At 39.8% G+C, this 23,210-nt stretch overlaps 1 protein-coding gene across 1 annotated transcript; it reads right to left on the bottom strand.

Annotated features, from left to right (window-relative positions):
• Positions 1–259: 259 nt before the first annotated feature.
• On the bottom strand, positions 260–9,489 carry LOC121062216 (tetraspanin-3-like). Its single transcript, XM_040541953.1, has 2 exons — positions 9,430–9,489; positions 260–1,289 (listed from the first exon to the last, which is right to left on the bottom strand). Exons 1-2 carry the CDS (start codon positions 9,487–9,489, stop codon positions 396–398), a joined length of 954 nt encoding a protein of 317 aa, XP_040397887.1. The 3' UTR covers positions 260–395.
• Positions 9,490–23,210: the final 13,721 nt, after the last annotated feature.

Genomic DNA, 23,210 nt, shown 5'->3' with positions numbered 1-23,210 from the left:
AATTGCAGTTCAAGATCCTCACAGAGTAAAACTTATTCCAAAAGTTCGGGTCAAGACCTCACAACATCCTCCCATGTTCCTGAGCAAGCCATGCCTCTACCTACTCCACACACTCACAGTAGTTTCAGCACGTGCTGAAGACACACACCACCAGCCCCCTCCTCACACTCTCTGCTGGGACCTCCAGCAAGAAAATTGTTCAGATGTGGAACAATAACTGGAGGAAAACTGATTTTGTAGCGTAACATTCAAGAAATAAAAAAAAAAGCAATGATCAATCAGGTTTATATGCAAATATATATTTAAAAAGTTTTCTTTCAATGTAACTACCATGCAGAACAGAAGCAAGAAAGCCTTCAGCAGGTTCAGCAGTGCTGCCAGTGCCCACAGAGTGATCAGAAGGTAGATGAGTCCAGAATTCGGAGGTTGTGGAAAGGCTGATGCCTCATGAGGATGCCATTGCTGGCACCAGCCAACAGCTCTAAGACAATTAGCACAGTACAGCAACAAAACAAGTAGAGCATGGCAAAATCCAACCGGTCCTCCAGCTTCCTTAAACAGCCCTCTTGAAAAATCTGCTCCAGCTGGTGCAATTCACCCCTGCAATCAGAATACTTCTCCTTACAACAGCTCCCAGGGACACGAGCTTTTTCAGCCAGAAGATGCCAAGAAGCAGATGCTGTCTTTAGCCAGTCTGTGTAGTTTTGGACCCCACAGCACCGCAGCCTCTTCTGGACCACATCCACAGCCCTGCTGCTAGGAGCCTGGGAGAGGGTCCCATTATACTGATAGAATAGGTGACTCATCGTGCTCTTCAGCTCAGTTGCCATCCGAATGGAATAGAGCTGTGTCAAAACTGCCGAAGACACTTGAAGGCAAAGAAGGATAAGCAGCAAGTGCATGAGAGCCCCTTGCTGATAGCGGGAGCTCTTTATAGAAATAGAAACAGCCAAAATACTCGTAGGTAGCAGGACAAGCACAGCTACAACAGCCAGCCAGCCAGGGAGAGGAAAGAAAGTCTCCTGAAAGAAGTATTGGTAGTTCTTGCACAACAGGATCACAAAAAATCCACCGAAGGCCAGAGCTGCTGCACAGCCCAAGAAGAGAAAACCAAGGACCATCAGCAGAGAGCGAGCAAAACTCCTGAGCCAGGAGTCCTCATAGCCCCACAAAGACAAAACCACCATCCTAATTCTCTTCATTTTGCTTAACCCTCTAGCAGCCCAACCCTCACCACCACCATTTTTGAAAAGCCTCCACCCCACTTGTACAGGTGTAACAGATGACACCTCCACCCAAAATCAGCTTGCAAGGGAGCAATGCTGATGAGACTCCCTCAGCATAAAGTCTGTTTTCCACCAGCTATTCACATGTTACTGCTTGCTTAGCATAGCCTGCAAAAATTGGGAGGGATGGTGCCAAGCTTCGTGTTGAGAGGTCATTGACTCTGCTGTTATTGGAGGCAATTTCATTTGAAGAGGAAGCACAGCTGGAAAGAGGCTGTACCTGTTGAATTACTATGGTCGTGTATTAAAGAGCTAAATGTAAAGAAACAGTCAAGGTGATGGTCAGCGGTGCTAGGTCAGATCACTTAGGCTACCGAAATGGCAGAGGTAATCCAACTATAAATCCTACAGCACTAGCCAAAACGGCAACAAATGCACAAGTCAGAGTCATTAAGGAAAGAATAGTTTAAGTGGAGCTATTCAATCAAGGATCTCTGTAGGTAACACACACCCAGACTCATTATCCTTCCCAGTACATTTACCACTCATTAGATTTTATGAGGGGCATAATGATGTTAATAATATTTTGCCCTTTTTTACTCAGCAAGATTTCTGTGTAGATAGCTTCAATTACTCAGGACACCTGGATGAGAAATCCCTACCATTTTGCATTTGCATGCCCTCAGTTTGTATCACCAGTCATTTGACTGAGTGCTGTAATGACTGAATACAATCAACAGTAAGAACTGTATTAACTTTTCCTTATGTGTCAAGAAACTGAATTTCACGCAGGCTAAATGACTTCACAGCAAACACAGAGGGAATCAACGTCACTTATCAGCCAGCAGAAGAGAATTATATCTCAACGTGATACAGAAGAGTGAAATAAGATGGGAAACCTGCATAAAACTTGCCACAGGTGCCAGGAATGAAGATCCCAAGGACATCAGCAGCTCCCTAATCATCCTAATAAAGTCTCATAACATCTCTACTTTCTTTCTCAAGATGCAGAACAGGCCTAACAGGCATGCACAGGGGAGAATACTGAGAGATGATCATCTTTTTCAGAAAAGTGAGCACCTTCAGACCTTGCAGAAGATCAGAGTTAATTGCTGTTCAGATGCCTCAAAGCCTTGAAAAGTCTTACAAAATCTGAAGAGCCCACATCTGGCTAATGTTTTATAAGGAGCTGTATTATAATGTTTTATAAGGAGCTATTGTTGTTATGCATGCTATGCATACACAGATGTTGGGCTGATCCCCATTAAGATGTCTTTTTATGTGCTGTTCAAACATGTCATTAAGGCTAATAATTTTGGAATAAGACAAACTGCTTTTATTATTTTTAATCTTGTCATTAACGGTAATTAATATGCAGTGATTAGCTTCTTAAATCATAACCAAATGCTTTTTTCAAAGCTGTTTTAGGATGTGTGTTTTCCTGCAGCTCTTCTTTGGAGTCTGCATGCACCCTCTCTCCTCTTCTCCAGGACCTCTCCTGATCTTAGAGTGTCTTTTCTAATCCACCCTCCCCTGAGAAGGGGCAAACAGGAAAGATTTCTGCTCACATCTGTGTGCACAGAAAAAGTGCACCAACTGAATGCTTCCACAGTGCAGAAGAAAACATATCAGAAAACACTGAGGAGTAACAGCTGATTATTGCTAGTTTGCAGGCTTTGTGGAAAAAGCATGCGAACCTGCCTCTTCTTGCTGCCTTCCCCCATGCTTATAAAACTTAATGAGATATTAAGAACTGAGTTACAACACTATTTACTTCTAGCTTATTCTGCAATCTCTGAAATACATTAGAAAGGCTCTAACTGCCTACAGGAGAATTTTACTGCACCTCTTGTTCGTTTCAGCCAGGGTAACTGCCATCCCTCTCTGCATAGAGAGGAGAGAATTTCAATGGTTATTGAAGCCTAGAGGCTCTTATCCTTCTAAATATCCCCCAATATATAATTTCCTATTTACTTGAATCTGACTCTTTGGACCACTGCAAGTTTTTTTTTTATTTCTTCCTTATGGCCATGGAAGCCAGAAGAAGCAAAAAGGGCAAAGCAGTCCTTCTGAATGGGCTGTCTGTCTCACTGCAGGCTCTCACCCAGCCCCTGGCATCTCCACTGCTTCCTAAATGAGGGATTTGGTGTCAGGGCAGGCAGACAGGAGGATCCACAGGAACTTGAAACACCAGCACTGGACATCCACCCAGCACCAATACCCAGGGGAGAGCAGTTGGTGCCCAGGGACATCCTACAAGAGAAAATCTCCCCCTGCAAGGACAGATTTTGGCAGGACCATCTAAAACCTCGTACTCTGAGCTAGGCAATATTGGCCTATGCACTCCATAAAAGAGAGCTTGTGCTCAAGGTGTTTGCTGTTTAGTGAGGTGGGATAAAAGATATAACTGAGCCCTGAAGTACCCAAAGAACCTCACTGGTATCCACTTAGCACTGTGTTTGTGCCACAAATAAAAGTAATTTTACCTGCATACGCAGCCAGAGTCTTGGCAAAAGCAGTGGTGGAGGTATGCATCAAGAGACTGTAATGTGACTAACAGACTGTATGTAAGGCAGAATAGGAAAGCTCCTCTGTTTCCTTTCTAGTGATAAACAGTGTAGCATGATAAATATCGTCCCTGCTTTCTCTGGAGTTGTTTCTGCTTATGAACTGATGAGTATTGAAATTCAAATGTGGGTGTAACAGATGATGCATCTTAGAGAAACTACTTTCTGGTTTGTGGCTGAAAGTATAATCCTTCAAGTAAATAAAATGCCAACTGTGTGCTCTTTGAATTCACTGTGCTAGCAAACCATGACTGATATTGGATGGCTCTGATGAGCCAGGAAGGCCACAGAGGTTTGTTCCACAGGGTTCTGGAGTGGGACCAAGAGACGTCAAGTCAACGTTCCGGTTGTGCAGATGCAGTGTAGGCAGGTGACTAGACTTGTTTTAAAAGACATGGGCTGTAATACTGACTGATGATGTCCTCAGGTGAGGACATCTGAGCTCGTACTGTGATGTTCAAATCATGATGACCAGCTTGTCCATTCAGACTTGTGTGAACAAAAAGAAACCAAGAGGCAGCCACGGGATCAGGGCACTATTAGACAAACCTATATGAGTTTCATACAAACCTCATATAAAATGAGACAGGATCTCAAAGCCAGACCCTCAGCCACTGCATACATGGTCACAGTAACAGAGAAAAGCCCTTAAGCTGCTTCAGAAAAACAGCTGGCATTTCCCTTGTACCCCACGCTCACGTGAATTTGCTGTTATCTTAAACTTGCTGGTGAAGTTAGAGTGCTTTTGAAGATACTTGGTTTGAGAGTCTAGAACATTTTTTAAAAATCTTGTCAGATCTTGTCAGCATGTCCATTTCTAAGGTCACTGTGATTTATAAGAAGCATGGCTGAGGTGCTTTGCTCACAGTCACCCATGGGATTTTTATTTATTTATGTATTTATTTATTTATTTTGAAAAAAGGAGGCGGGGGTAGGGGACACTTTTGAATCTTCTCAATCAGCAAAGAAGAATCTTATCATTCAAGCTATGATGGGTAGTCAAAACACAACCCAGTAGAATGACTGGGTACCAAAGTTGTTTTAAAAAAAAAAAAAAAAAGAAAAAAAAGCAGCTGAGAAGTCTATTGGCTCTTTGAGAGTAGAAAATGTTATCGTATGAGACATGCCATATTACAAGATCACTCTGACAGTCTGAATGCAAAATACGATGAACAAGCCTGGTTGGACCCAGATCCTACAGCCTGCGCAGTGCACAATCAGTTGCCACAGTAACCAAAGTCAGATGATGTCATCTTGCATGAGGCTGATGTCTTTCATGGAAAGCTTGAAGCAAGCAGAGGAGATGTGATTGCCACCTCCTATTCATGGTGAAAATGTACTCTTCACAAGGACTGATTTACCATTGTGCAGGTGTTCCAGCTAAAGCCAAGCAGATGTTTTCCCCTGCTTCTGTTTGCCTGAAGAAAAGTGTCCTTTTTTAAAACAGAAGAAATACATCAATTGTTTCCAGGACTTTTATTTGGTATTGCTTTTAACATTCCAGATTTTCACTGGTATTGAAAATATTGAAAATCAAATGTCAAAAGTTTCCTTTTCTGAAATGAGCACAGTAAAAAGACTAAAACCTTTTTTTCTTTTCTTTTCTTCTTTTTTTCTAATCTTCTTTTTGTTTGCCAGTCTGCAATTGTTATAAAATGTCTTAAAACTGCAATGAATACAGAAAAACAAAAAATAAAAATAATAATAAAAAAAAAGTACTTTCTTTTTCCATCACACTGGAACTTCAGAAGTTGAAAATTTTGAAAGACACAGAATAGAAAAAAAAAATAAAGGAAAGGAAATTAAAATGAAAAGGAAACCTTTGTTCTCTTGATAGCCTTCATTTTATTGCAGTTGGTAATAAAACCAAGTTGGAGGAATAGGCACTTTGTAAGAACTTCAAAAAACGAAAGGACAGAAGACTGAAATCCTTGTAATCTTGACATTTAGACTGTTTTGTGGGCATTTTTTGTTTTTGTTTTTGTTTTTTGTTGTTTTCAACCATCGCTATCTACAATATCTTTTATGTGAATGCAGTGCTCTCATCTGTGTTTCACAACTTATGTAAGATTTCTGGCCATTTTCAGAAGTTATAAAAAGACTCTAACACTAAATAGATGTTTCTAATTGTTACCTCATTAAAATAACTAATAGATTTCTCTTCAGGGAGGAAGTCAGAAGTGTCTGAATACATTATCTGGAAGTTAATAAACTGTGAAGACCTGACAAGAAGCTTACACTTGTCAGAACTTCCAAAGCATAAAGTTTCTTCTCTTCTGGATCTCCTCAGAAAAAAATAAAATAAAATAAAAATAAAATAAAAAAATCTATGTAGGATGTTTTCTTTTTCTCAAGAGAAAGCTTTCAAGTAAAATTTGGCTGTACCTATGCTGGGTCAGTATTCTACATAGCATCACCTGTGAAGCCCCATGCAGACCATTGCAATGCTGTAGGTGACACACATGAAACTGTCTATTTGTGTACCACACTGTGAATGAATCTAGGTGCACTCATAACACACCCACCTATGAATAAAAATGTAGAAATCTTTCTTGCATATTGATATTATATAATCTACATACAGTATCCATGATATTTTTGTGTGTGTGTGTGTGTGTGTGTGTGTGTGTGTGTGATTGTGATAAATCTTAATGTCAGTTAATATCAGGGTCCTAAATACTTAGGTGATTTTGCAAATGTAGCCTTTGGCTACTCTGTTTCTCTACGATGTAGGCCTCTGCATGCACACTGATGGCCAAAAACTTCAGCCTTAAGTCATCGGGATTTATTAGCAGAGGAAACCTAGATCTCACTGTTGATGTATGCAAGTCAAGGCTCAATGTCACTTTGCTATTGAGGCTGTTACAGCAGATGTGTTTGTTCTGAGTGTTATGTTTCTTGTAGCTAGCTACTGAAAATTAAGCTGAAGGGAACCAGTATATACAAAATTTTACCTATTTTGTTATATCTAGGGTAATGATCACATGCAGAAAACCTGTTCACTTGAGCAATAATTTAGGATTAAAAATGAAAAACTAAAAGCATTATAGCAGTTACGATGTGTTGAGCATGCGATTATGAAATCTGAAATATTTAGTCTGGCCTGAGACAGATTCAGCAGTTTCATTTAATATGACAGTACTGGATTACCTTGGTGCAAGCAACTTGTCAGACCTCTTCAGACCTGTGATGGGAGCTCACCCAAAAGAATGAGATTTATAGAGCTTGTGCTCCATGAACTCATCTGCAAAGATGAAGGCTAGTAGGATGTATATTCTTCTGGTGACTAACTTATTCTGTTTTCAGTTCACTGACTGGAAAAAATAATAATAATAATAATAATAATAATAATAATAATAATAATAATAATAATAATAATAATAAAATAAAATAAAATGGAGAAAAAAAGATCAATGAAAACATTCATTTGGGGTTAATCTGACAAATGATTAGAAGTTCTGCTTTTCCACCCAGGAAGATATTAACAAAGAATGTTGTCAGCCTACAAGGCAACTGAAAATTTAGCCAGGTAAATGTTAAGGGAGTACTTGACAGAATCCTTTTCTATTTTTACTGGCATAGTACTAAGTAAATCTATATCAATTGTAACAGTCATCTCATATCAGGTTTTATAGTGACTATAGTAAAGAATTTACTTTTATTATCTTTCCTAAGTCATGATGGGAGCATATAAAATGTCAAATTTGTCAGAATTAGTCTTACAGCACATTTCAAACAAGTGGAACCAATTTTAATAGGATTTTTATGCATTTCCGTTCAGATGAAATGCAGCTTTTTAGAGAAACAAAGAAATGCAAAAACAAAGGTATTTGCAATCTGTTTCTATTCTCTATTTCTACCTAGAATCCCTCCACCAAAAAATTGCCTTTAAGAGGCATTTTGCTTTTAAATATAGATACTGTCACTGACATGGAAAGGGTCTATTAGGTTTAAACTCATAGGAGCATCTAAATGTAAAACAAAAGCAAACAAATGAAAATGTATTTGAACTTGGAATGTAAACGCATATAAGGAAGAGAATGTGATTGCATTCCATTGCCAGAAGAGGTGCCTCTGCTAACTGCCAGGCACAGAGAAACAGCGCAGCCTGTCTTTACCTTGGTAGGAGTTGCTTTCTTTTATTTCAAAGTTTAATGTACCCATCAAATCCCAATTTCTAAGCCCAACTGCTGGACACCAAAAAGTATTTCAGAAACCTCCTTGAGTTTCCCATAATGTTGAAGTCTAACTGGGACTAATAAAAATATCCCAACAGTGCAGAAGCATTTTGCTTTCTTCCGCAGCACTTTGACAGATGTGGTTATTGTAACCTAGTTGCCTTCTTCAGCATCTTTGAGTAGAACTGTGCTCCAGGACAAAGCAAGCACAGGAAATTCCTTCTGAATATGAGGGGGCACTTCATTACTGTGAGGGTGACAGAGCACTGGGACAGGTTGCCCAGAGAGGTTGTGGAGTCTCCTTCTCTGGAGATATTCAAAACCTGCCTGGATGCTGTCCTGCGCAATGTGTTCTGGGTGATCCTGCTCGGCAGGGGGTTTGGACTGGGTGATCTCCAGAGGCCCCTTCCAGGCTTGGCCATTCTGTGTGATCCTGCGATTCCTGCTGCATGCCAGTTCTGCATAAGGATCCTTGCCCATATACAACAAGTCATGTGAGTAGTCCCATTTTCAGCAGACACACAAGAATCAGACTCAGTGTGGAGCTGAGAGATCAACAATGAGAAAAGGATTTGGAGGACAAAGTGGGCAGATTTACACAAATTCTGCTAAATGTTGCTACCTGCAGACCAGGCAGTGATGCAGAGCATAGCTGCTGAATCAGGATAAACTGTGCCAAAATACTCAAAGAGAAAAAGCATTAACCAATATACCCTTATTTACTCTCCAAAATTCCAATATTTGTTTTTGGGCTGTCCACAACATACAAATAATTTCTGTTTCCTTGACAGGCACTGTAAGAACTGCAACCACTCAGGATCAAACAGAAAATACTTCTTTAATCTCAGAGGTAACTGTGATCTTGGTTTTGCAGAGAACAAAATGCCCGAATGTGTAGGGCTGCCATGAGCTTCCATCCGAAATAAAGCTGTCAGGCTTTGCCCAGGTGCTCGCTCCCCACCACCACACACTCACTGAACTCAGTGCTGATCGGTGCTGGGGTGAGTCAGGCAAGGACGGAGACCCACAGGCATGGCCTTGCACTGCTGAGCACCCTTCTCCTCTCTCCATATGCATTTGTGGGTGCAGTGACAGAGAAATCCTGGGGGATGAGAAGCAGCAGAAGTAGAAAATCATGACCTTGGGAGAGCACAGCCATTTTAGATAGTCAGTTTGTACTTAGGTGTAAATCTCTCTCACAGAATCCCGTCACGCTAATTTCAGCATTCGTGTGAAATTTAAGCCAGAGAAATTTCCATGGGTGTCTACGCTGGTCCAAAATCCCAAACACATGGGCCAGAGAATTCAAAATGAGGTGGCCACCGCAGCGTTGCACTGCTGGAAGCCAGGTGGGTCTCCCCCAGCACAAACGCGGTCGTGAGGCCATCCACCATTTAGCAGCAGTCCGCTGAGGCCTTGAGGGAGGCAGGACACCTGGAGCAGGGCACATGTACGTACTGTCTGTGCTACACACCAGCAGTGGAGGCAACAGGCAGATTCGGTTTCTCCATGTGTCATGCTGACGAATTTCACCAGCTCTTGGTTCGCTTTAGAAACAAATTTCTATTTACAGGCCTGTCAGCAAGCAGAATACCTCAGAAAGCAATTGCAAGCACCTGATAAGAGCTCCAGTCTACAGACAAGGCAGGATTCAAGGGGAGGGGAGCTGAGTGACACGCAGCTGCTGCAGACAAAGTCTTTCTGCAGTGCAGAGGAGGGAAGAGGGCTGCTCAGACCATGAACCTTCCAAGATTTGTGTTTGCTGCTTTCTCAGCCCCTTCCCTTGCCATGTTCACAGACAAAAGCAGTGCAAAATGCCAGGAGGTAGATAGTGGACTGTGAGGAAATGGGAACCAAAATCCTCCATGTGCATTGTGGCTGTAATCAGAACGAGCTTCCTCCCACCCCAATATCCAAGGTTTTCTCTGCTCTAGCTGTTTGCATAGGTTTTGCCAAGTGGCAGCCCCATCCAAGTGTCACTTTGTCAAATGCTTTTGATAAGCTTTAAGAATACTGAAAAATTGCACTAGAATTATGACAGAGCCCATCACCCTAACCAACATGGTAACAAACACTGCTGAAATCCGTAACATTTCCTTACACTTAAAAGCTCTGGAATAAATATAAATCCTAATGAACATACATGCTTTCTATTTTTTTATTAGTTACCTTCAGCTGATTAACCTGCTTTCTTTCTAGAAAATTGTTTTATAACTTCCCAGGTAGGAGTGCGTAGTTTAATTAAATACACTTTCAGTATTTTGAGGATATGATTACAGAAGTCACCTTCCACTTAAGGAGCAATTGTGGGTTTAGAGTCATAGTATTTTAATATTGTTCATTAAAGGAGTTATGCTGACATGTTTGCTAGTGGCTAGTTGTTAAATTGCTAATAAAACAATACTATTCTTACAAATAAGTAGCTCAGACAGTGATCCACGCCCTTGTTTCATGGTGTTCCTCTGGACAAGTATGCAGGTTGCAGTTAAGAGTAGAACTCAGCTGAACAAAACATTTAACTGCCATAGAGATGAAAGCAGCAGGAACAGAAGGCAATGAAATGAGCTTTGATAAATGAAAAAGCCTGCACCCAGAGAGAAACACGAACAAGGACTTGACGACATGGAGATAACCAAGCAGGCAAAACCAGCACATTAAATCAGGCTTACTCTTTTTTTAGTCATGTCCTTGCACTGACAAGTGCTTCTAGGAAAGGAGATTACAGAGAAAGAGGCAGGTGAAAAGTGGAAATAAACTGGAATCCTACCAGAAAGTTCACAGCTGGAAGACAAGTGTTCATGCTAAGATCCCTAGCCCCAAAGAAGTAATATTCTATGAAAAACATAAATAAATAAATAAATTTGAAAACCATCAGTTATTTAAAACAATATGTAGAGTTTTTTAGGCTAGTAGGTAAATATTTTAATGGGTTTAAAGTAGCATTAGAAATCAAAACCTGGAATTGCCAGATTGTAGGGAAAAAAAAATCAAAATGCTTTAACATAATTTTTGACTGATTTTTTAATACACTGAGGTATTAATGATAGAGATACCTAGAGATACCTAAACAGTTAATTTCAAACTTAATTTACTGACAGACTTCCATTAGGAATGGCTTTTCATTTCAGCGGTGTTTTATAACTGCATTATATATTATGACGTAATTCAAAATAACAGGTTTAGAGGACCTGAACAGCTTTTTCTTCTAACAGCGCTTCCCTGGAGAATTTCAAGCAATATTCTATATTCTTTCTCTTTTCTTTTTTTTTTTTTTTTTTCTCCCTCGGGGGAAGTGGAAAGGGATGGGGGGGGGGGGGGGGGGGGGAACAAAAATAAATCAGATTTTCCAAAAATAAGAGCAGAGGGTGCAATGATATTGAAAAAGACAGTAATATTAATAATAATAATAATCTTAAGAGAAAAGAGAAGATTTCCCTGTTTCCCTCTTCTGACACAGAACTGATCCTGCCTCAACTTCTGCAGGAGCTCATACACACTTTACGATTGAAGAGGTCAGTTCCAGTGCTTGGCTGAACTGCCCCTATTTTCAAGTGAAACGCACCTGAAAGCTTTGAATGCTCTCTGATCTCTCTGCAGACAGAAACATATATCTTAAACAGACGTGTACAAACAAACTCATAAACTTTCCCTGCAGATTTTGTGCATGAAAGAGCTAGCTGTTATCCACATTGAGTTAGAATTTACTTTTCATGCTCAGTAATCCTACCGCATGAACCGTTATAAAGGGAGGTCTCTTCCCAGCAGTCTTCTATGTAAGAAAGAGAAAACCCTAAAAAACCTCATTTATCGATGCAGTTGACTGCATAAGTCCATTTTAAAGCCTCAAGGAAAGGGGAGAGACAGCTTTCCAGGGCCCTTCTATACAAGGCAAAAGAGAAGGTTCTGAGCTCAGTTACAACAAAAGTGAACCATCAAGAAACACCATTGAATTGCTGGAGCTGGAATGGTGCAAAATCCTATGAGATCAAAATAAAACCTAGCCTGCAGATATTTATTTAAATCCCCTAACATCAGGTAAATTTAAACTAATTTTAATTTTTATATATAACTATTTTAGGTACTAAACTAATAAGTGACCCACACTGCTGGGGAAAAAAGTCTGGAAAAACATGAAAGACACTTAATGCCTTAACAATATTAAACCATTAGTCTATCAGTAGGGATATAAGAAATTAGTATTCATGTAGTAGATAATATTTTTGTGAATAGATTAACAGGTGGAGATAGGTGCTTGCTTTTGTATTTAATTTTCACTCTTTCTCAAATGAAAGAATAAATTCATATCTATGCAGACTGCTTAGGCTGGGTTTTACTTGCATTTGAATAACTGCAAGTATTGACATCTTTAGTAAGCTTTGCTTTGTTAAATGTGTGGTTGGAAATTAAAGGAACTATTAATTTAAAATATAATCACTTAAAAAATATATAAATTAAAAGTTATTCTGGCCCATATGTTAGCTCATATTCCATGCTGTTTGTCCTTTTTTTATACTTTTCTTTCCTATATTTACAGTTCACTAAGCACACACTAAAAACAGTATAATGTCAGTAATGGCAATGAAAATAACAACACATAATCAAGTAACAATAGGTAATCCAGAGCATCCAGCCTTCCAAGATTTGCAGTCACATTTTCTTGTTGTTGTTTGTTTGGTTTTTTTTAATAATTTTGGGATGACAAGTAGAAAAAGCTGCATAAAAAGGAATGGAAGAAAATGGAAGTGACACCACGTAGCCCACTCTAAGCAGTGTTTCCAAAGTGAGTGAAAGAGGAAAAGAAAGGAAGTTTTCTTGTTCTGACACCTGAAATATGTAGTAAAAGCATCAGTACCTGCCACATAACAAACCAAATACTTTTAAACTGAGGGTGGCTGGTTTCAAATTACAGATATCTCCTACCTAACTCATTTAAATAACTAATCCCACTGGCACAATGATTTCAATGCTAATCAAGGAGAAGATGTAAATAGTGTCAATTACTTCAGTCCTTGTAATGTCTGCAGGGTGATATGAACCAGGAATGTGGGATGGAAGCTCAGTAACCCAGACAAGAGACTGGATGCAGGGGAATCTACACAAATACAAATTAAAGGAAGACTGTCTGCAAAACTTGAGCACACATACAAAACTTCAGGAATGACAAACTACAAGAAAGATCCCTTGCCACCTGGAACTTGATTTTCTTTAAAATATGCCGTGGTGTATTTTAATGATTTGATTTGTGTCTTTTCTGATATTACAACCTCTAATGGCCTTTTTTTTAGAAAAGCCACTCATGTATAAGGTAAAAGACAACTACCCACCTCTTCACATGTTCTCTACATCAATGCAGAGCCAGAGGTCCTTGTTCTCACTCTCTTTCCTTAACATCTTTCCTGCATAGTTTTTTGGGACCGTCAACCCATTCTCACTAAGACCACCCCATTTCCATCACCAGCCACCCATAGCTTTTGAAGGCAGGTGGGAGAAGTGTTGCTATCTGTATAATACATACTTCGCTCTGCTAACAGCATCATGAGATGGAGTTTTGTGGGCATTATTGCTGTCCCTAAATGCCACAGGAAAGCATTGGTATCCTGCAAGCAAAAGGCAACTTCAGGATACCGAGAGCAAATCTCTCTAAATCACCTCCCCCACAATTACCCTGCCCACCGATCCCTCCAGCTCCCCCTTCTGGGGAACAGCCAATATTCTCCTGCCACAAAGACCATCTCTCCAAGTTAATTCCAAGATGAAGGACTTAGAAAATCTTAGGAAAAGTAGCATTAGGGTTCGAGCAAGCTACAAATTCAGGTCACTTTGACTAATGAAAGCATCTTAAAGACCAAGCTCAATTACCTATAAATCTGCCATTACTTTTACCTTTTAGGTCAGAGTCTTTAATGAGAAGCAAATTGAGAAAGCACAATGATAATATATGGTGAAAAAATAGGTATATCACTGAGACCAGCAGGGACATTTCAGAGATGCAAACAGAAATCACAATGTTAAATCAGGGACTCATTGTATGTTGTGCTCTGTTACTGCATCTAGGGCCTGTAACTTTTCCTATGACCTTTTAGCAACAGTACGGTGCCTTCACCTCCTCTCATCAGCTGCCTTCACACTTGGCACTCCAGTAAATGAAAGCATCATGGCACAGATCTTGGAGCAACAACCCGAGCTGTGCACACCCTGGACCATGCATCTGTCTGGGTGCTGCCCCCAGTTCAGGACCAAATCAAGCTACTGGTGCATCCAACCCCAAACCTGACAAGCACAGTCTTATTTAATTATGTCAGTGATGGTGAATTTCCCACTGGAGAGGGATGGGATACCTCCAACTTCATCTAGTGGAGCAGAAACCGAGACAGACCTGGCCAGTGTCTCCAAGATCATTTTCAGCTTCATGTCTCCTGCCTTCACCCACAACCACCCTTCACTCCTGCAGTCTTTCTTTGGGGATATCCCCAGAAATATTCTGAAGAACAATTAGCTATGCATTGTAATGAATCTCCTCCAGTTACAGTGTATTGGTCAACGGGTAATCTTTCAGAGTTCAGAGCAAACATAATATTGGAAGTCATATATAAAAGCCAATTTACTTAGGGAATTTGCCTGTGGTCTGAAGGCATACACTACTGGAGGCTAGCTGGGTTGTAGTGTTATTCTCAGAATTACAATGAATATGTATGAATTAGTGGCAATTTCACATAACATAAAGTCAAATAATGCTTTGTCTGGTGTACCTGCCATGCAGCTAGGCTGTACTGACCATTAAGTCTGATCAGACATAATTTTGTTTTCTTCCTATTTCTCAGTCCACACAGGTAATAGGTGATAGACCATGCACATATTAATTAAGGAACATATATTTGCCAAGAAGCTGCATCAGAGACCTCTGAAGCTGCAGTATTTATGAGTGGAACTGGAAAAATATTTCAACCATAGCACAATAAATTGACCGGCTTTATTTACAACACCTTTTACTCATTTATTAACGCTTCAAGAAGATATTAAGGAATGGATCTCTAATATAAACAAGGGCACAAATTCTTTCTGTGAGCTGAGCAGAGCTGTGTACAAGGCTGAGAGAGTGATGGAGAGACAGTTGGTTGTCGTTACCAGAGGACTTTGGCAAAGAAAGTGTTTAATTCCTTTTTCTGTACATCAGTCAGACTGATATGTGACAACATGCCATACCAGAGACACATGCTGGTGCATTTCATGTACAGCTGATGCAGAATGGACTGCTTCCATCATGTTTCATGCCTTTATCTGAAATGCTGTCATAATTTCTGTAAAGGGTACTATTAAGTCCTGCAAGTAATTTAATAACCTTAAATTATCGACTTCTTCCAAAATTAAGTTGTGTTTGCTAGACCTCAGCAAACTGATTAAATGCTTTGTAGAATTGTCAAAGCTTTCCCAGTTAAGAGATACCTGTTGGAGTCTTAGGTCCAGCTATGAAGTATCAAAGTCCTTTTGTGTCTTTGCAGATCTTTTGGAGATTTTCACCTAAATTATACCCTCACCTAAATTTTACCTATTTACCTATTTTCATGTAAATTATACCCTCAGATTGCTTGGGAAAAACATTAAGATTCTGTAATTTTCAAGATGATTTTGACATGAAATTGAATTAAGCATCACCACGTCTTCTAATATACTTTGCAAGAGTTAAACTATAGAAGGAAGTTCTCAGATTTCATCTACAGTGTTAAATGGAAGCACAGATTCTTTTACTCACAAAATCACAAAAGTGGTACAAAGGGATGCCTTAAGCAGATGCTGCTTAGTCATAATTTAACATGATTGATACTTGGAGTCCATTGATTTGAGTATCTTTAACTTCCATCACACCATGATATTTTCTCCCTTTAATCATCTAAATTATTTCAGTTGAAAGCTTTGCTGAAACTTTTTATTTTTTATCAAATAGACAACCCAGACTTCTTTCTGAAGCAAACGTGATGTAGGTGCATTCACCACACTGCTCAATGATGACAGTATCAAATGATGAATAAGGTCTGTGCCACAAATGACAGAGCCATTCACATTCATTTGCCTTATGCTCGAAACATCTGCCAGAATTCACATTTTCAAATTACTGTATTACTGTTTGTACATCGTTTGTTACTGATGTCACCTTGCAAAGCAGAACAGTGATTCCCAGACAGGACAAAAGCAGAGGTACTGTATTTCACATTTAACTGTACATACATGCACCAAAGTCTACTTTTATTAATGCAGTTTTAATAATAATATATATATATATATATATACGCTATTCCTCTTTTCTATAAATTTTGCTTATCTGTTCTCAAATACTTCTTTTGGAGAAAAAAAAACACTATTCTTCTGGGACAAGGGCTTTTTTCTATCCTTTTGTTTTTCTAGTTTTGTTTTCTTAAGATTCTTTTACCCTTATCATGAAAAGGGATTCAATGTGTGAATTCACAGTGCAGGTTAGCATTATATATTTTACAACAGTGTCTTACACCAAAACAAGAATAATTTCCCTGCATCTGGAGAAAATAGCATGCTGGATGTGTACTCTGCAAATCAAGATTCAGCTCACATTAACAATGGAGAAGGCTGTCTAAGAAATGTGATATAGCCACTTAGTTACCTGCACAGTATGTTAAAAGACAGCCTCAAGCATCCACTTAACGTTGCTAGCCTGATGGTAGAGTTGGCACGCAGGATTTCTTGGCACCTAATCAAACGGGGTGGAGAAGTAAAACAAGTAAAGGACTGTATGCCATGGAAAGAGCAGAATGGAGAAGCAGAGACTGAAGAAGACTTGCTTGTTATTAACCCAGGCAGATTGCCATCTCATTCCTCAGTCCAATCACACTGTCGTTCTGCTTTCCCAAATAATGAGGAGAAATTAGGATAATTACGCTCCAGTAATTCCTTGATGAAGCAATTCTACACCTGAACTGAAAAAGCAATGAGAAAAACTGAGAAAACCAAATTCTTCCTTTGTTTGTTTGTCTGCATTTCTCTCCATTTTTCATTCTTGCAAAGTTCAGTAAAAGCATAGAGCAGGGATTCATGAGTTGTAAAACCTGAAGGGACCACCACAATTAGGTAATGTCACCCCATACTTTCAGTGGGAGACACATCTTCATAAAGAAAGGGGCCAGCAATGTAATCAGAGACCTCCCAGCCTCACTCGCCTCACTGATCTGAAATTATTAGTACCAAACCACACAGCTTGAAGGATCTAATCTAATCTGCCCACACTGTACAATGCACAGTGCAGAAATACAGGAAGGGGCCATCCACAAAGTAGAAGAGGAATTGTGAGTGTCCAGTTTTTTAAAAACAGCAAGTCTCACATGTTCATTGTTGCTTACTCTGACGTGGGAACATTTTAATCTTGATTTTAATCTTATGGACCTGGAATTGGTTCTTGGAGGTCTACATCAAAGCTGTAGACCAAATTTGTTTATATCCAGGGCAGGGTGCTCCCACGGCCCATGCTCGGTGAGCACCTCTGGGGACCCGCACAAGGGAGAGTGGGAGGCAGTTTGTGACACCTAGGGCCTGGGGGGGGAGCATGTGTGCCAGTAACTGTGTGCATAGGTGGGATTAGACCTCCCAGGATTTACTACAGAAGGCTGTTTACAAATCTGCAGGTGTTTCTCAGTGTTTCATGTCTGTTTGTTGCATTTCTGCTATGGATCTTCATTTTACAGTTTACTGGGTTGCTGGTTAATCACAGACCATACATAAGTGCATAACTGCAATTCTAGGTTAGTGTTTTGAAGTGGGCGCTTTTCCCGTTACACAGCATCGTTTCATTCTTCCATCCCACAGGCAGGTCTCAGTATTTGCTAACGTGGACACAGAGAATTTCTGATATCCACATCTTTGCTATCTTCTTTGTATGAAAAACAACTGAAATAAAAACCAAAAATATTTATATAATAATTTACCAAAAAAAAAAAAAATCTATGTACTATTCATGCAAATAAACCCTCAATACTTACAAAGGGATGTTAATCTGATCGGACTGTAGAGCAGGTCATTCTAGACCTGTTCTCACTTGGTTGTATATTGTTAGGTGAGAGAGGTCTCTTCCTCCCCACCCCCTAATCTCCCTTCGCAAACTAATATTGTTGAATACACATTCGAGAAAAATGGGCAAAAACAATGCTGCATAATTTTTTATGGATTCATAATTACTTTTTCAAGAGAAGAAAGTCCTCCTCCTCCAAATCTCTCAAGGACAGCAGCACTGTCTCTTCCCCAAATTCTTCATAGAAGGAATATCCTTTTCAAGGAGGTTTATGTGCTGATAAGGTTCCTGAATGTGAGATGGAGCATTTATCCCTAGAGTGGCAGGTACTCAGGCAAGGTACTTCACTTCTGTTATCTGCTATTGTACCACTATTATTAAAAAGAGTGACCTTTTCAGTGGTGTCCTGTGGTCAGGTTCATATGTTTTTGGAATATGTGTCTTGCTATAAGTGCACACAGCATTTAACACAATAGGAACCCCAAAGATTGCCAGCTACCTGAAACCGGCTCCAATTCTCTCCAGTAATTCTCCCTGTTTCTCAGGTGAAAAATGTGCGATCACAGACAAAACCACTGTTCCAAGTCCTCTCTGTGGGCCACACATCAACAAGCATGTCCTACTGCATTTCACGGTTGCACATGATCTCCCAGACCCAGCGTGCACAACGTGTATTTGTGATAAGACCAAGCATCAAGTGAACTCACAGAGAAGGGAAACTGCTGCTCCAATGTGATTTCACTACCTATGGCATTGCAGTTTCTCTTCTCATCAGCGTTTAGGGGTTTACGTTCATTTAAGAGCTGCCATTTCTGAGCTCCATTGCCAGTCATCCACAATTACCATGTATCCAGCAAAATGTCTGCTTCTACTTCTTGCACACTCAACCTGTGTCTCTGTTAACATGTCTAAAAGCTCACAAAAGTACATGAGGGAAAGACTTAAAAAGAGTGAAACTGAAAGTGAAATGGGATTCAGGTGGCCAAGAAGGAAAGGAGAGTGAAGTCATAAATAGAGCATTGTCATCTGAATCCAGAGATGAGGGAAAATGGGATATTTCCGACTGTTATACCAGCCTGTGATTTACTGCATGACAAAACAGAAATTGGGGTAGAAATAGAATTTAAACAAACAAGTAAGCTTTTATTTATTAAAGTAATGAGGGAACACATAAAGAAGAGCTGTGAAAATGTGGAGGACTTTCTCCAAATCTACTTTGTCTCAGAATTTGCCCACAGTAAGAAAATCCTTCTTTGAAGCTCCTGCAGGGTGGGTAGAATCTGTGAGAAAGATGTTAAAAACCGCTAATTGGCAAGACCATCCTTCTGACTGACGCTCTCTAAACCTTCTGGCATTTTGTAAAGTGGATGTAGACGGAGTGATCAGCAGAAAAAGAAGAGGGATACCTGTGCTACAATCCTTGCAGATTTTGGTTTAAACCAGAAGCTTTTCCAGAGATTCCAGGTAGCATGTACTGTACTTCTTTTTTATTAAAAAAAAAATTATATATATATATATATACACATATATATATATATTATTATTATTATGAGCATTGCAATGCTCACCATCATAATGGAAATAAAATTGGCCTATCCAAAGCCTTTTGATTACCTTCTGACCTCTTCTTTGTCACTTTTTCACCAGCCTGGCCTTCACTGGGCCCTCATTGGTTTCAGGGAGGTTACAGTAGAGTAGCCAGGAAGGAAATGCAGCAGCTGTAGAGCTTTGTTGTTGTTATTATCGTTGTTTTTCTGCTGTGAGACTGATGGAAGCTGAAGCAGACATGATTAGCCTGTAGAAAATGTGAACTATTCTGATGCGACCTCTGGAATTTGGGATAAGAAAAGGCAAAGAAAATGATTTTCTCTGTTTATTGATACCTTATGGTGTGTTGCAGTTTGAACTCAATGGCCTCCTACCATGAAAACTGCCCATCACAGATGCAGCTGATACTGAAAAGCTTAGTTCATTTACATCTGTATTCACTACCCCAGCTCAGCAGCGTGGGTTATCATGCACAGACTTTCTAAGTAGGAAGTAGCATCTATTACCCCAATTTTTCTGTTTCTGTGTGTTCGTTTTTAAATTAAATTCCTGTATTTTGCTAAATGAACTTTTTTTAAAAAAAAATCAGCCTCAGACAAAATCTAATTGTCAGTGTAACTTGCTGCACAGAATCCCAACATTAAAAAAAAAAAAAAAAAAAAAAAAAAAAAAAAAGTGAGCTAATCAAGGAAACCATGACACAATCATTTCATAGAGATTTGGGATGTAGATAATTTTTTTAAGCTGCATTTATATTCATTTAGTTAAAACCTAAATTCAGAAATCTTACTTTGCCAGATGTAACTAAGCTAGTAAGAAAATAAAAAATAAGTATAGATTGATTTGTAGCAACCAGAAAGTCCTGGACATTTGATTTCACTTGGAAAACTTACACTGACAACATCATCAAAAGAATTCCACAGGAAATATATCTATATATATATATATATATATCAGGATCCTTTGCCACTGTAACACTGACTGCATAAGTACGTCCCATTCCTGCCCAAGATTTTCCACATGCAGAAATGCTGGCTGACAGTGCAGTATAAGAGGCTTACGGAACATAATGCTTTCTGGGTGCATTTTGCTGAAGTGCACCCACGCACTGAGTCTGACTCTTCCAAGAAGTACCAGATGATGTGAAGTACATGGCTGATCTCAGCACACGCTGTAGAGTTGTCACCACATTTCCAGAAGGATAGCCACAGGGTGAGATGCCAGGCAAGGAAGAACTTGCTCAGGGGCTTCTACAGGGTTATGGGTCACCAGAAATATCTCACCTAGGCAATAATTACATATAGGCTGCTAAAATCTGAAATTGGTATCAGTTGCCAGAAGTTCTAGAAACCCATCTTCCATCACCGTGCAGCATGGCTTGAAGGAAGACTGCTGATGTTGACTTTTGAGCAGAGCACCCAGGGTTGACCCCATCTGCATTTTCAGGGCATGGTGCATGGTTGTGTGGTCTGCTCTGATCCCCAGATGTGCTTTCTTTCAAAGGCTGGAGATTTGCAGTGATTTGTTTTGCATCCCCTGGGGTTGTTTCTTTCTTTGAATGGCAAAGGCAGTTTTCAGCACTGCCTTCCTCTGGGGTAGCCATCCTCAGTCCCACTCCTGCTTCTTTCTCCTTTGATACATATCATCCCCAAAATCAACTTTCCCTGATGGCTCCCAATCTAAAGCTTTATTTCTTTCTGCAGATAGAGTAGCTATTTTTAATTTTGCATAATGATCAGCTTTTGCAGGATTTTTACTTCATATTTGCTATCTGACCCCTTTAGGGTCTGTCTTTTTTCCTTTGAAATCCTGCTGAATTATACATTTAAATCCTTTCACTTGTTCTTGTAATGTGTCCTTTTCCTTTCTAGTTGCCACGTTTTTCTGTGTCATGCTGCTTTTCTGAAATTTCTTTCCGGGCTGCTAAATGACTTTGTTTTTCTAACGACAGGCCAATTTCAATTTCCTTAAGGTCCTTTCTTAATCATTTTTTTTTTCAGATTCCAGCCACTGATTTTTCTGCTGTTACTTCAGCAAAATCAGCACAAAGTATTTTAGCAGCCTCCCACGATAATCTCAATAGTAAGGGACATGTATCCTTAGGTTTCACTTCATAAACTATACAATTATCTGAGTAATATATTATAATATTAATAGCTCAATAATCTGAGTAATATACTGTAATATATTACCCATTGATCTGTAAAAAATGACCTCTGTATGCATATTGCTCCATAATATTTCACTTGTTTCTTTGTAAACTGGAGGGACACTTTTCTTCTCTTTCCACAGGGAAGTGCCTAAAACCCATATTGTTTCCTACAGCATAAACACCTTTTTAAAAATTAATCCAACCTGCTTCCCTTTTGTTCTTGAACATTCTGAATAATAACATTAACATAAATGTCACATAAATTATAGTCTTTCTTGAATGACAGGAGCATTCAAAAAGATTGCTTCAAGGAAAAACAACAACAACAAAAAAACTAGTCTTGTCTATGCTCCCCTGCCCATCACGCTCCAGCAGAACTTTAAAAAATTAAAACATTGTGGTACCTTTTAGAGAGACATGAGCCAGGACCAAGATTTAGAAGACACAGAATCAAAAAATCACAGAATCATCTAGGTTGGAAGAGACCTCCAAGATCACCTAGTCCAACCTCTGACCTAACACTAACAAGTCCTCCACTAAACCATATCACTAAGGACTACATCTAAACGTCTTTTAAAGACCTCCAGGGTTTGTGACTGAACCACTTCCCTGGGCAGCCCATTCCAATGCCTAACAACCCTTTCAGTAAAGAAGTTCTTCCTAATATCCAACCTAAACCTCCCCTGGTGCAACTTTAGCCCATTCCCCCTCGTCCTGTCACCAGGCACGTGGGAGAATAGACCAACCCCCACCTCGCTACAGCCTCCTTTAAGGTACCTGTAGAGTGCTATAAGGTCGCCCCTGAGCCTCTTCTGAGGCTGAACAGTCCAAGCTCCCTCAGCCACTCCTCGTAAGACTTGTTCTCCAGACCCCTCACCAGCTTTGTTGCCCTTCTCTGGACTCATTCAAGCACCTCCATGTCCTTCTTGTAATGAGTGGCCCACAGTCTTCTATCCAATTGATCAGTGCATTAAAAACTACAAATATTCACCCTTCACCATTTCCTTCTAGTAAATGTTTCTCTGTTCACATGAAGATAATCCATTCATTCCTCTTGAGGATTTTCAAACAAAAATAAAAGCACTTTATCTAACCAAATACCAAAACACATAAGCACAGGTAAAAACAGAGATAGGTAATAATTCTAATGCATGTCGTTCACACCTGTCAAGGCAGAGCAAGAGCTAGGGGGCCAGTCCTTCAGCAGACCACCAGACCACTGAGGTAGCACTGGCCCTGGCCCTGTGGTCTCTCGGCTACTCAAAGAGCTCCCCCACTCAACTCCCACATTGTTACAGCCCTCCAACTGCACACTCAACACTTTTCCCCTCTGCACCCTTTTCTCCTGGGAATTATTTCCATTCATTCCTATAATGGCTGGGGTTTGGAGTGGGTGTTTGCTTTCTTAAACTCTTATTACACAGGATGGTTAGAGGAACAGTTGTTTGAGTATCCCAATGGAGATACCACTGGGTTTTCAGCACTGCCAAGACTACAGCATGCCAAGGC

The sequence above is a fragment of the Cygnus olor genome, chromosome Z (assembly GCF_009769625.2).
Source record: "Cygnus olor isolate bCygOlo1 chromosome Z, bCygOlo1.pri.v2, whole genome shotgun sequence".
In the NCBI taxonomy this organism is placed as follows: Eukaryota; Metazoa; Chordata; class Aves; order Anseriformes; family Anatidae; genus Cygnus; species Cygnus olor.
Note: the sequence above shows the minus strand (reverse complement) of the source record. Positions and strands in the feature narration are given on the sequence as shown.